This window comes from Nanorana parkeri, unplaced genomic scaffold (assembly GCF_000935625.1).
Source record: "Nanorana parkeri isolate BGI_ZX_2015 unplaced genomic scaffold, ASM93562v1 scaffold85, whole genome shotgun sequence".
Classification (NCBI taxonomy): Eukaryota; Metazoa; Chordata; class Amphibia; order Anura; family Dicroglossidae; genus Nanorana; species Nanorana parkeri.
Window position 1 is genome coordinate 659,929 of NW_017306353.1, and position 13,353 is coordinate 673,281.

At 42.7% G+C, this 13,353-nt stretch overlaps 1 protein-coding gene across 1 annotated transcript; it reads right to left on the bottom strand.

The window, feature by feature from the left end:
* Positions 1–2,491: 2,491 nt before the first annotated feature.
* Positions 2,492–13,353, bottom strand: EME2 (essential meiotic structure-specific endonuclease subunit 2). The gene is made up of 8 exons (XM_018552334.1): positions 12,750–13,353; positions 12,109–12,245; positions 9,814–9,906; positions 8,476–8,588; positions 6,436–6,538; positions 5,068–5,183; positions 4,156–4,345; positions 2,492–2,731 (listed from the first exon to the last, which is right to left on the bottom strand). The coding sequence occupies exons 1-8, from the start codon at positions 13,351–13,353 to the stop codon at positions 2,501–2,503; spliced, it is 1,587 nt and encodes a 528-aa protein (XP_018407836.1). The 3' UTR covers positions 2,492–2,500.

A 13,353-nucleotide genomic window follows, 5' to 3' on the forward strand; every position in this document is an offset into this window, starting at 1 on the left:
AATCAAAAGGTAAATGTAAGAAAACCCAAATTTCTGGCCCTTTTTCGTTTTTATATGTCAAAAATGTAAAAACATTGGTTATTGAATACCACTTTGTCTCAAAAAAATCATATACAATTACCATGGGTAGAGTGTTGCATAACTGAGTACTTATCAGTCAGACTATCATTGCACTGAAAAATAGTCTGGCAATGAAGAGATGATGTTTTACAGAATTGCACCTTTAAAGAGATCTCCAGATTGGGTTCCATTGTGAATCTAATCCTGGTTCTCACTGCTTCAATTCCAGCACATATGACAACGTTCCCATACACACACAGCCAATCACTGGACATACCATGTTCTTCTACTCACATACACATGCCTGCCAATCACTGAACACAACTTCACATTATGTTATTCTTTTCATCACAGTGTAATCTATTTTCTGTCTCTTGTCTGTCATTTCTGTTCTGTATATTTTTATGCACCGTTATCTTTTGCTTTAATAAACAATATTTTAAAATCATTACCCTTTATCTCTTTGTTCTAAATAAGAATTAAAGGAGTCCTTGTCTCTGTGAAGAGTGCTACCATATTGTAAAACCTTGTATATTCCAGTCTGGAGGGACAGTGAGCATCAGAAGTATGATTAAGGCTGGGTTCACACCTGGGTGTTCCAAATAGGCACGTTTTATGCTCGTTTTTGGCACGTTGTTTTGTTCAATGAAATGCGCGTTTGACGCTCGTTTTTTAACCTCCCTGGCGGTATGATTTTTTTTTTTTTCCTCTATCTTTTTTTCGTATTTAAAAAAAACAACTTCCCGCCAGTTCCGCAAGGGACGGAACCCGGAAGAAGGCTGGAGGACACAGCGGGGATCGCGGACAAGGTAAGACCTATGTTGTATTCCCAAATGTGGCTCGGGGTTACCGCTTTGTTACCCCCAAGCCACACTCGGGAATACCAATGGATACGCGCTGAAATATGCCCCAAAGAAGCTCCTGTACTATTTCGGGCGTAGGGCGTTTTTCAGCGGGTCAAAACGCACTGAAATACGCCCAGGTGGGAACCATGCCCATAGGAGTTAATAGGATTTCACCGCTTGAGCGGTTTTCCGCTCTTCGATCAGCGCTGAAAAACGCCCACGTGTGAACCCAGCCTTAGGCCCCGTTCACACTGAGCGACATGAAAATTGCGCGATTTTATATGTGCGATATTGCGCAACTTTTTCCTATTGTGCTATATGCAATCAGGAGCAAAATCGCTCAAAAATCCGCAGAAAAAAGGGTCATGTAGGAGCGACGAGCTACAAGAGATATTGAGCGGCGAGATGTGAACAGCTCCATTGAAATGGATTGGAGAAGCTACATATAGCGATATCGCGTGGAAATATGAGCGATATCGCTGCGATAAAATCGCTCAGTGTGAATGGGGCCTTAAGGTCAGAATTGCCACAGCATTTGCTGGGTGCATGTTTCCATTAAAACATGCGTTGGCAGCTGGTTTCTATATGTAAAGGGTTAACTGAGTAGTTAATTGACCCCCAATGATGATCAGTCTTTTTCTGCTGGTTTTAGATTGTTCAATTGAAGCAAAAATGAGGGTGCAACCAGAAGTAGAAATATAGCTAAAACATTAACATAAATGTACATTTCTACCTATGTTTTATCTACAGTATATTTTTAGCCCTGGTGAAAGGAGATTGTGTGAACCCTCAAAAGTGTTGATTTTTTTTTTTTATTAATCACATCCTTCAATCTGGTGTAATTTGGTGGACGAGCAGCCACACCCAAGTGATTAAGCGCCATGAAAGAAAAATTTATTAAAAATGTTGGACACCTGCAATAAAAGATCCTAGCACCTCTTTTTCATTTCGGCTTTAGACTGTTTTCCCTCTAGATGAAAAAGGAAGCTTTTATGAGTTCAGGGTTCCGTAGTAAGTAAAGCAGAGATCAGAGGTCGGCAGTATGTAACTCAGAGGTCATTAGTAAGTAACAGAGTGCTGAGGTCAGCTGTGTGTCAGTAGCAAGTAATGCAGAGTGCAGCAGTCAGTAGTAATTCAGAGGCCATTAATAAGTAGAGCAGAGTTCAGGAGCAATAGTAATGCAGACGTCAGTACTAAGTAATGTAGAGTGCAGAGTTTTACACAATCTGAGCTTCTCAACTGTGGGACGTATATAGCAATGCAAAGAGAGCAGATTCATCTGTAGGCAGCCACTGTGATGATGGCACTTTCAGCTCTACCGTGCACAGAGATTTTTGATACGCCCTTGCTTGGTTATATCTTTTAAAAAGCTGCACCCTGGTGATCTTTGGCCTCTTCCATGATGTATAGGTGGATCTCTGGGGTTTTCTACCCCTCATTTTGCGAATCACCCAATTAACTAAACACAAGTGAATTTTCTTTATTACACTGATTGGAAACATTTTTATTATAAATAGTTTACTGCCAAGTAACATTTTGCTGGAGAAGAAAAAAAAAATACAAAAACTAAACATACCCTCACCAGTGATTATTTACTAGGAGTTCAAGTCCAACACTAGCTCTGGATTGGCTGATGTCATGAACAGCCAGATGCGTCTTGATAAATCAGGGCCGATGCGCCTCTCTCTTGCCTGGTCTTGGTCATCAGGCCGTGTGATATCCTCATCTGGGTCATTCATATCGTCTGTGGTACCTGCAGCACGTGGTATCCTCAGGTTACTAAGGAGAGACAGTCTCTCTTTATCAGTATTACAAGCTACATATGCCTGGAGAGAAAGAGAAAAGATAAAGAGTAAATATTTTTTTGTAATAAATAGGCTTTATATGCAGTCTACTAGAACAAATACAGCTAAATGCACAGACCGAATACGTATATGAAAGCTGTTTTCTTTATTGTACATTACAGGACACAGGATGGAATTCAGAGGCAAGGTTATGCTACCCCCTTCAGGAGATTGGACACTGGAAAAGCACAGCTGTTAGGACAGCCCTGTAACGCTCCTCCAACTCCAGCAAGCCTCAGATTTCTGCTAGTGTCCAGAGGAGATAGATATCAAGATATCATTTTTTTCTTCATTTGCTGTAGAGACCTTGGGGCTCATTCGCAGCTTTCCGGATTGGCTGTCTCTTGGCATAGCCTTGGAGGCCATACCATGGAAAGAAGGGGGGCCACATCACCCTGTGTTCCTGAATACCATCCCATGTTCCTGTACTCCAAGTTAAGGATTTTACATGGAAGGAAAAATCTTTACTGGCCAAAAAGTTTTTTGTCCATCTAGTTCTACAATTTACACAGCTCTGACACACAGCGCATCCCTGTCTAGCAGGGGAGGGGATAGGGTCTAGCTCTGCTGCAGATTTACTTTCACCTAGAGGTCTCCTTCCCACCATCACCCTGTGACTGGACAATGAAAGAATCAGCAGCACACCTATGAGCGCATCTCTACATCACTCTGCCCTCTCCTCCGATCAGCTAGCCCATTGCACTGCAGCAAACCTGTTTGAATACTTGAGCTGCTTCTCCCTCCTCCTCTGAGCTCTGCTGTACAGGGGATTGCAACAGGCTTATATTAAGTCAAATTAGGAAACTTGCGCATAAAAAAACAAAAAAAAACATTTATTGATGTATTAATGATTACAGAGCTCCATTATTGTGTTCCTCAGTATGGTAAAAGTCCATAAAATACTTGACACACACACACCTTTTAATATAATCCAGAATAACCCTAACCCAAGATCCCCCGATTTTGGGGATGACTAATATGCAAGAAGCTGAGGGCTGGCCCGCCCCCTCAAGACTCCTGTACCTCCCTATTGGCCACTGAATTTACTCATCAGTGAGGAACGGGAGGGGCTCTCTGGAAAATTCTGAAATGTACACTCTGGCTGCCACTTTACTCTATATTTTGGATGGAAAGGGTGACTCCATGTTACCTCGAGCAGGCAGTCATGTGACCAATGCCAGACTATTTGCCACTGGCCGCTGTCAGAAAACCCAACCGGAAATAGCAGCTGATTGGCTGCTAGCGCCATCTGGCTGAGAATTTTCCAACTGGCTCCTTTGATCATCTGATTGAGGGATTCCGGGCGGAAGGGTGGCGACAGCGGCACCCACTGTGCGAATTTTGTCCACTTTATCGGCTTTAAAAGAATCCTTAGCAGAAAACAACATTGCACAAAAGACACTGACCTGCATGAGGAGTTGTGGGGAAGGGTAGGCCTCTGTTATAGCTGCAGCCATTGCTGGACTGACTCTGTTGAGCTGTTGAATTTGTCTCTTCCAGGCCAATGGTAAACCTGCGAGTGATCCTTTGGGTCCCCACCCTCGCCAGGTGCCTGCTGAGGTGCAGAATGAGTAGCTTTGAGCCTCCCAGTGCAACCTGCGGACAGGGAGAGCATGTTGTTTAGCATGATCCACCTTGCTGCACCATCACTCTCAGGTCATCGCAATAAGATCTGCAGCAAAGAAATAATACTGGTGCTGCCTATGGCAACAGAGCAGAAGTCAGCAGTCACTGCAGCCGGAAAAAAAATGGCAGATGAAATATAAATAGTATAGACCAGTGATGGCGAACCTTGGCACTCCAGCTGTTTTGGAACTACAAGTCCCATGAGGCATTGCAAGGCTCTGACAGCCACACACAAAACTCCCAGAGGCAGATGCATCTTGGGATTTGTAGTTTTGGCACAGCTGGAGTGCCAAGGTTCGCCACCACTGGTATAGACACTGCAAGCAGTTATGTGCAAAACCAAACCATCTCATTGTGAGTTAAAGAACATTGTGAAAAAGTGAAAGTTTGGAAGCTGTGAAATGCAATGAGAGTATTTTAGTTTAGGATGTTGCAGTGCAGTTATTTGTCTATTGGACCTAAACGTTAATAATTTAGTTGGTGTTCAGCAGTTTCAGTATAGGCAAAAGTATGTTTTAGATTTAGATAGTTTTTCCTTTATCATTTTTCTTTAACATCTTACCATTTGATGAAAAACAGAAATCCAAATTCCTCTTGAAGCAGGGAAATTATTAGAAGGCTGCTCGGGTCACTCATATAACCTTTCACACACAATGAATTTATATTATGTGGTCAGTGTTTGATTAACTCACCGGAACGGGCGCTGGGCTATACTCTTGGTCACAGCACATACATATTGCCCCAGTTCTCTCCACGTATCCCAGAATAACACTTCTGTCTCATGGTACAGCTGTAGAAAGACGAGGGCCTAGCACCCCAGAAATAAGCAATAATTATTACAGGCAGGGACATCACACTGAGGAATGTACTATCTTGGCTATCTAATATTCAGGATTCTGCTTCCCGTTCTTTAATTGTATATTCTTACTTAAAATTCATTACATCCCTAACTTCTCTTCTCCCTGCTGGGCGCTGGTCTGTGTCCCCTCCAACCCCTGCTGCTCTCCCCGCCTTTGTCAGCTGGAATCCAAGGGGACACAGACTGGCGCCCAGCGGGGAGGAGAGAAGCTGTCAGGATACCAAGCAAAGCGATGTGGGGAGGAGAGACTTGTCAGCTGTCACAAGAGGCCGAGCTCTCCTCCGGCACCATCTGCAAGGCCTCCTGTGACAGGCATAGGAGTCAGAATGGGGAGCGGGTTACAAGCACTCAGCGATCAGTACTAATCACTCAGTGTTCAGTGTATATAACTGAGGACATAGTATGCTTACTGGGTCGCCATTTATGAATGAACAGGAAGTGCACTACATCACTTCCTGTTCATTCATGATTGTGGACATAACTGACACTATCTCCACAGTTTGGAGGTTTCCTGTTCATTCATAACAGGGGCTGCAGAAAAAGAGATTTAGGACTCTGTGTTCTCAATCTCTTTTTCTATTTTAAAAGGGAAATATCAGGGGTCTGTTTAGACCCCCAATATTTCCCCGAAGCTGCCAACAGTAAAGTTACATTGTTATATATATATATATATATATTTTGGTACAATAGGAGACTCGGTCGTGGAATATATATACACAATACACACATACATACAGTCAGAACAAGGGCTGATTGTACCACTTGGCAGTCAGCTGCATGAAGGTGCTAAAAAAAAGTTCCTAAAGAACACAGAAAGGTAAGAACCTGCAATACTATTTTCTAAAGTCTTTGTTATGTCAGCAACTATTACACATGCTTTCTCCTAAAGTAATTTGAAAAGTATAACATGGTTACAACAATCACACAATTGGAAGTAATTTTGAAAAATATATTTATAAAGCATAGGCTCCCGAGGCCAAATAAGACCCTCTTTAGGGCACAATGTACCAAAGTAAAGCACTTTCTAGTAAAGCAAAAGTAATTTTGAGTTCTTGCTTAAAACAAATAATTGTAAACAAATGTAATTTTCCGTTTTCTCACCAGATGAAAACTGATCCTAGAAGATGATACTAAACAAGAAGATGTGCGGAATAAGACTTTTATCAGGGACTGGTATTTGAAATGTAGAGTATCCACCAACCTCGTCTATATGGTGCTTGGTCACATGACTTTCTGGCTGTTCATCATAGTAATGTCTCGGCTCCAGTGAGTGTCTCTCCATCTTATGTGACAGTCTTTGATATCTGGTGGTTAAAAGACATTGTAAAACCTTATTAGTAAAAAACTAATTAATGTGGAGCCTTCAGTAACTTTAAATAAATTCCTGATTTGTAACAACACACAGCAAGTTTGAATTTTCAAAAATGCTGTTCCTTTTATCACTAAAAAAAAAGCAGTCCATGACCTCCAGTCAAGTGGCTTTGCCTAGGCGGGAATTATGAAATCAGTCTGCTGCAGGGAGCAGGAAGCATTTCCTCAGTCTCCTCTCCCTAATGAGCAGACTGCAACATAGTAACTTTGTAGCAAGTTACAAGATCAGATGCTGCAGCAGGGGCTGGTACTTGTCAGACATTTGTGAACACAGCCAGACCCGCACAGGCACGAGGATTTACATGATTGTGTCATCTCTGAGCCAGCAACTCAGTCCAAGGAGTAGATGCTGAGCCCGGATGATGCTTGAACAAAGTTGGCTCGCTCTTTTGGAGCTAAAAGTAGATGAAGCTATTGTTAGGGGGGAGTATTGTGATCTCTGTGACAGGTAACAAATAACTGTACAGATCATACCTACACATTACTTGGTAACCAGGCACAGAGCATGAAAGAAGAATATATTGGATGCTAGGTCCATTTTAAAAGGTAGTAAAAGTTTTCTTACTGCTCATAAGCAAAACATTTTTTTTTCTTAACAATAAAGCAGGGGTCAGCCAACTACGGCCTTCAAAATCCAAATCCCATGCCTCTGTCTCTGGGGGTCATACCTTGGCTGTCAGAGCCTTGCAATGCCTCATGGGACTTGTAGTTTCAGCACAGCTGAAGGGGTGGAGTTTACCTACCCTTGCACTAAAGCATCCACCCTCACACTTAATCTTTCCCCCAAACGCTTAACCCCTAAACTATCACCCTAAATCTTAACCTCACCCTAAACATTTAACCACCTAACACTGAGGTAGGAAAATTTTGGCCCTCCAGCTGTGGAGAAAACACGAGTCCCATGAGGCATTGCAAGACTCTGACAGCCACGGGCATGCCTTCTGGAGGCAAATGCATGATGGAATTTTAAATCTCACCACAGCTGTAGAGCTGAAGTTTGGCTACCTCTGCTCTAAGCTACTGCCTTCAGTCTTATCCAGTAAGCCAGACTTCCATCATAGGCTCCGCTCACATCCTGCATCACATATTTTAATGCTAGGTGTGCTGCGGTATCATTATGTATTAATGGCACCTTAACACACCTAGCCGTTGCATGTGTGTTGTATTGCACCACAAAAAACATACACACCCATCGCACTCCTGACCGGATAGAAAACCGTAATTGTAGGGTGGGTGCTGAAATGACTGTGAATGCCTCCGCAAAATAAGTTCAAAAAAGGTCACAAGCACTCCAGCACGTAGAAAAGTCAATGTTTATTGACTTCACAAATGTCACATCATCAGAGCGACGTTTTGGAACAGCAAAGTCCCTTCCTCAGGAAAAACAGATAAGATATAACAGATATCTGTTTTGCCTGAGGAAGGGACTTTGCTGTTCCGAAACGTCGCTCTGATGATGTGACACTTGTGAAGTCAATAAACATTGACGTTTCTACATGCTGGAGTGCTTGTGACTTTTTTTGAATTTTTTGTATTGCACCACATCGCATGGTAACCTATGAACATGCGATGTGGTGCGATGCAATTTAAACAAAAGGTGCGGGCACTTTAAGTGATTTTTAGCTGCAGTAGGCAGCACATTAAAATAAATGGGCTGCCCTACAACAGCAGCACCCTACAGCACCTCTGCAAGGTTGCATTGCAGAGGTGTGAACAGGGGCTCAAAGTCAGGCTGACTGCTAGCTCCGAATAGAAAGGTTTTGTTTTTTTAGCAAAAAAGGGAATAAAAAAACAACTTGAATCAAACTGATGATATTTCAATAGGGAATGCTCCCCTTTATTGAATGCTGCATTCTGTATTCCTATTTACCTTCTATAATCATGTAGCCCCAAAACAGCCAAGGTGATCTTCTTTCCAGGGCATTTTCTGTCCATTCCAAACACAGAGGATGCAGTCTCACAAGTCCTGGAGTTTTCTCTAACCTGAAAGGACAGAGATCCGCTACTTTATATCTTGTACATAACTGCCAGGAAGCTGATACCGCTGACCTGTTTCAGAATGTTCATTGAGGTGAATGTACTGTAAACCCCAATGTTTAACTTCTCTTATTTGCTCCTTTTGGTCCGTTAAATATACCCTTGAGGGCCCCTTCACACCACATCCAGACCAGACCAGATTGTTTCCGGACCCAAAATGCATTCTAAGGTATCCCAATGCTATTTCTGGCCTCTGTTCACACCAGCGCAGTCCATTCCAGACCAGACCAGAAAAATACTGCAGGTCTCATTTTGTCTGGTCTGGAATGCACTGGAACTGCGGGCAGGTTCACACCATATCTGGTCCAGAAAATGGTATGAACCTGCCCTAAAAGTGTTTTCTTATGTCTGTTTTATACATGCATAAAATACCAATTTCCAGAAATCTGGTAAATTCCTGTACTCTGTGTCTTTGCTGACTGTTATCAGTAAGCAATATACTTAAAAAGGCATACTTCAACTTTTGCAAATATTTTATAAATACACCAATTATCACAAAAAATAAAATGTGCATTTAAAGCGGACCTTTACACTCAAAAATACGATTCTACCAATGCATGCCTCTATGTATGATGATTAATAATAACATAGACATGTCAGGTGCACAATGCTGTGATTTTGAAATACTTACACTTGCAGAGCATTCACTTCCTGCTTTGAAAGGGCAAAATGACTTCGGTTTGCCAAAGCAATGCACACTGGGATTGCCCTGCCAACAGAAGAGCATTGCTGGGAAATCTCATCTGTAATCTCAGGAGATCTCAGGGAAAGGCATTTTCCTCCCCTGAGATGATGTGCATGGTCACATGTCCTAGCCGCATGTGCCAGAAATCCAGGAAGTAATATGAGATAGTAATCTGCTCTTAGTAAACATGGCCACTGTCAGAAGACTGGGGAAGAAAAGAGAAATAAGGAATGCAAAGAATACAAAGCAGGCAATTATCTAGAAGTATGTAATTGTAGATTGTCATTACTAAACATTTCTAAAGGTGTATTTGTTGTTATTGATATGGGTAAAGGTCCGCTTTAATACATTTTGGCATTGAAGCCTGCAGAGCATTGCAACCGCGATCACAAATGTTTTAACCCATGTAAATTGAGCTATATGCCCCATAGGCCCACTATAACCTTGTGCGCAAACCTGAATGTTCTTAACCTTCTCACATTTTACCTGAACGTAACAGGAAACACTTTTAAGGAAATCTCCGGGCTCCACCAGTATCAGCATTTCCTCTTCTTCCCCTTTACACAGTTCCAGCCCTTCCTAGAATATAAAAGATCAGAGACTAAACATCAATAGTTACTTTTGTGAGGTCTACATTTTAAACTGACCATGTCACTAGTAAAAAATTTTATATCTGGTTTTACCCAATTAAAAAGTCAGTCAAAACCCAAAAGTGCCGTTTCAGCTCTGGATGGGGAGCTGTTTCATCCGCTGGATTCTTCTACCCGTCTATAATATCACGTTCTGATCTCAAAGTGATGTGTCACTCCTACAGTGACTACAGAACTGTCCCCGCTCATCCTGTTGCATTCTCTAATAGTAAGAGAATAATTGGTAAGATAGCTGTGCCAGAGACAAACAGAGACCTTTAGGTACGTGTTTTTTAATCTATAGATCCAAACGTGTTTGGGATGGGTCACCACGTGACTTTGTATCCAAGTTTGAAAAATAGCAGATCAATAGCAAGTGAGAGCACATGATCATAATTGACAGCGCACAAATGTATGGAGAGCTAGGACAGGGAATTCTTAGTAATGAAAGCCTTACATTTTACAAGCAGAAAAGGCATTGTTTTAACAAAATACCCGCAACATAAAATCAACCCAATTAGTTATTTCATAGCAATGCAGAACGTTTCAACTTTAAGGTACTAATGTATAAAAGTTCTACCCAGCGTATAGCCGGGAGAATGCCGTTCGAACGGCATTCCTGCCACTATATGGAGCAAAAAAGCATTTGAAATTCCTATGCTCCATCTAGTAGCAGAAATGCCATGCGAACAGCATTCACCTGGCTATACACTGGGCAGAATGCTTAAACATTAGACCCTAAGAGATATTTTTTATTGGCCAATTTAAATTGTTAAAGGTGCAAGCTTTTAGGATGCCCTAGATCCCTTATTCAGGCTTTATACATACAGCAACAGGTATAAAGCCCGAAGAAGGGACCTAAGGCTTTCATCTTTATTAAGGCAAAGCAAAACTCTGGGCAAAAGTGTTCTTAACCCTTGCAGTGAGAAAATACTCTTGATTCTCCCATCCATGCTAACAGGAGAAAGCAGATAATTGGCTGCAGTTACTGCTCAGCAGAGATTTTTCAGGCTGGGCGGGGGAAGGTTGGCGGTCCTGATGAGTACACACATTAGACCAATGTATGGCCAGCTTGAGTCATTAAATAAAAGTATTGAATCTTTTGGGTTAGCATAAAAGTCAACCAACTGGCATTTCCAATGGAGAATTTAGCAATGTCGGCCCCCATACATTTCTTAATACAGATTTCTTTTAACAGGACCAGTGCACTCTCAGAAGTGATATTCTTTGTCAGCTGCCTTTATGTTTTGGGTACTCAATGAGATTTCCCCACCATAATCTCTGACTCTGTGAACTCCCTCCTTTGTGGGTCCCTGCTCCTCCTGTTGCATTCTCTATGCTATAAAAAAAATAAGAAAACCCAATTTGCGTGCATACAAAACCTCACAATAGCCACATCAGGTGTGCAAACCCAGAAGCTCACCAAGAGAGTGTCTGAGATATATTAGGAACTGTCAGGTGATTAACCTCTCCAGCAACTACAAAGAACTGAAATATTATTTTTAGGTTGACTGACCCTTTAAAAGGAGAACTATGAGGTGAGTGATTTCCACTCATCCCGATAGTTAGAGCCGACCTGTGACAATGAAATGGTCACAGGTCGGCTCTATAGATCAGGAAGTGAACGAACACATACTGAAGCTCGCTCACTTCCAGATCATCTCTCTGGAGAGAGTGGCGATTGTCAGTCACGGCTCCCCACTGGGATTCCCCCCCTCCCTTCTCCGATCCTCCAGCACTGACTGCAGGAACAAATGGTGGGAAGGGGCGGGCACAGCTGGCTCTGCCTCTAGATAGGCAGAGCCCGCTGTCAATCAGCCAGCTGAGTGGACCTCGACAGTATTGTCGGGATCCGTCCCGGCTGTGTGCTCTTAGTATATAGCAGGCTATATACTGAGCTTTGGGTCACGGGAGGAGGTTAGTATATGTCCTCACGTGACCCTAAAATGAACTATGGGATAAAAAAATTACCCCATAGTTCTCTTTTAACTTTATATTTCAAGTGCCACTGATACAAATAAAGGAAAAACACATTTCTGCGATCATCTTCCAGGACAGCAACCTAAGTATGCTTATGGTCCTGGAAGATTCCCAGAAATACCATTACCGGTAAGTCCAACTGTGAATTCTGTCTGTTCTAAGCACAACTTACCACACACGTCCAGTCAGCGGGCATCTCCCTTTTCCAGGTAATACTGCACGGTATAGAGTGCGGCTCTATAGAGTAATTATACCCAGCTGATCTCAAGGCTTCCAGCACATCTTCTGACCCTGCATCTTGGAGAAGACCTGTGAAATAAGGGAACAATTAACAAAGTGACTTACAGTAGATCATGTAATTTGCAATGATGCTTAAAGCTGATGTGAAGCATGCATCAAATAACAATGTATACAGTGCCATTTCTCAGTCTCCCACCACACCAGGCAACTGATTGTGGCTCTTTCGAAGAGCTGCAGTTGACCAATAACTCCTTTTAGAAATTGAGAGAAATAAGTGTAAAGCTGGCCATACACCTATAGATGATCTGCAGATTTTCTATGGTCAGATGGAAAACGTGCATCAGATTCCTCCATCTACACTAAACTGTGTGGATGGAGGAATCTCCCACTGTGCCAAGCTTCAGTATCTGACAAAGTTGGCCCTGCTGGCTGTCAAAACACCTGAACAATCTGATACTGAAGCTTGGCCCAGTGGGAGATTCCTCCACCCACACAGTTGCACGTTTTCCATCTCACCATAGAGAATCTGCAGATAATCTATAGGTGTATGACCAGCTTAAGACATTTTCCTACCTGCATCCACCTGGACAACCATATATTTTCCACACTGATCTGGTCTCAGGAGCTTCAGGGCCTGTGCAGATTCTTTCCTCTTCTCCCGTTCCTCCTTTTCCAGATCCTTGATCTTCTCTTTCTCCTGACGCATTAGTTCTTTCTCCCTTTTCTTCTCCTCAGCCTGTGCTCTGTCAGCTTCTAGCTCCTCGGGACTCTTCTTCTTCCTTGACCTCTTCACTGGGCTAGGGGTGGTGGATTTAGGTAGAGACAGTACTAAACTTGATGAAGTTGGAGGATGATGAACATCCCCCTGCTCCTTCTGAAGCCCAGAAGGTTCTACAGATCCAGCTTTTACACCAGGACCAGTCCAGCCATGTTCTCTAGAATCTACATCAAGCCCTCCATGTTGATCTCTCAAAAGCTCCTCAGGTCCTGCCTGTATAAACGCACCGCCATCTGCATCATCTAATACTTGCTTACATTTTATTTCTGCTTCGGCTCCCTTGATCCCGCCTTTAAGAGTACAATCTGGCTCTTCGTCTTCTGAATCGGATATCTCCCACGTCTTGGCCCTTTTCCTAGGGGAACTGGTGACCGTGACTTTCACCGGCACCCGCTCCAT

What these genes read in the sequence shown, in the direction of transcription:
- EME2 (XM_018552334.1), bottom strand. Translation starts at nt 13,353, where the DNA reads ATGGAGCGGGTGCCGGTGAAAGTCACGGTCACCAGTTCCCCTAGGAAA. An exon ending in GGGCTACATGATTATAGAAG is followed by an intron (nt 6,539 to 8,475) that starts GTAAATAGGAAT and finishes TTTAACCACCAG; the next exon opens with ATATCAAAGACTGTCACATA. An exon ending in CCCCACAACTCCTCATGCAG is followed by an intron (nt 2,732 to 4,155) that starts GTCAGTGTCTTT and finishes CTTTCTCTCCAG; the next exon opens with GCATATGTAGCTTGTAATAC.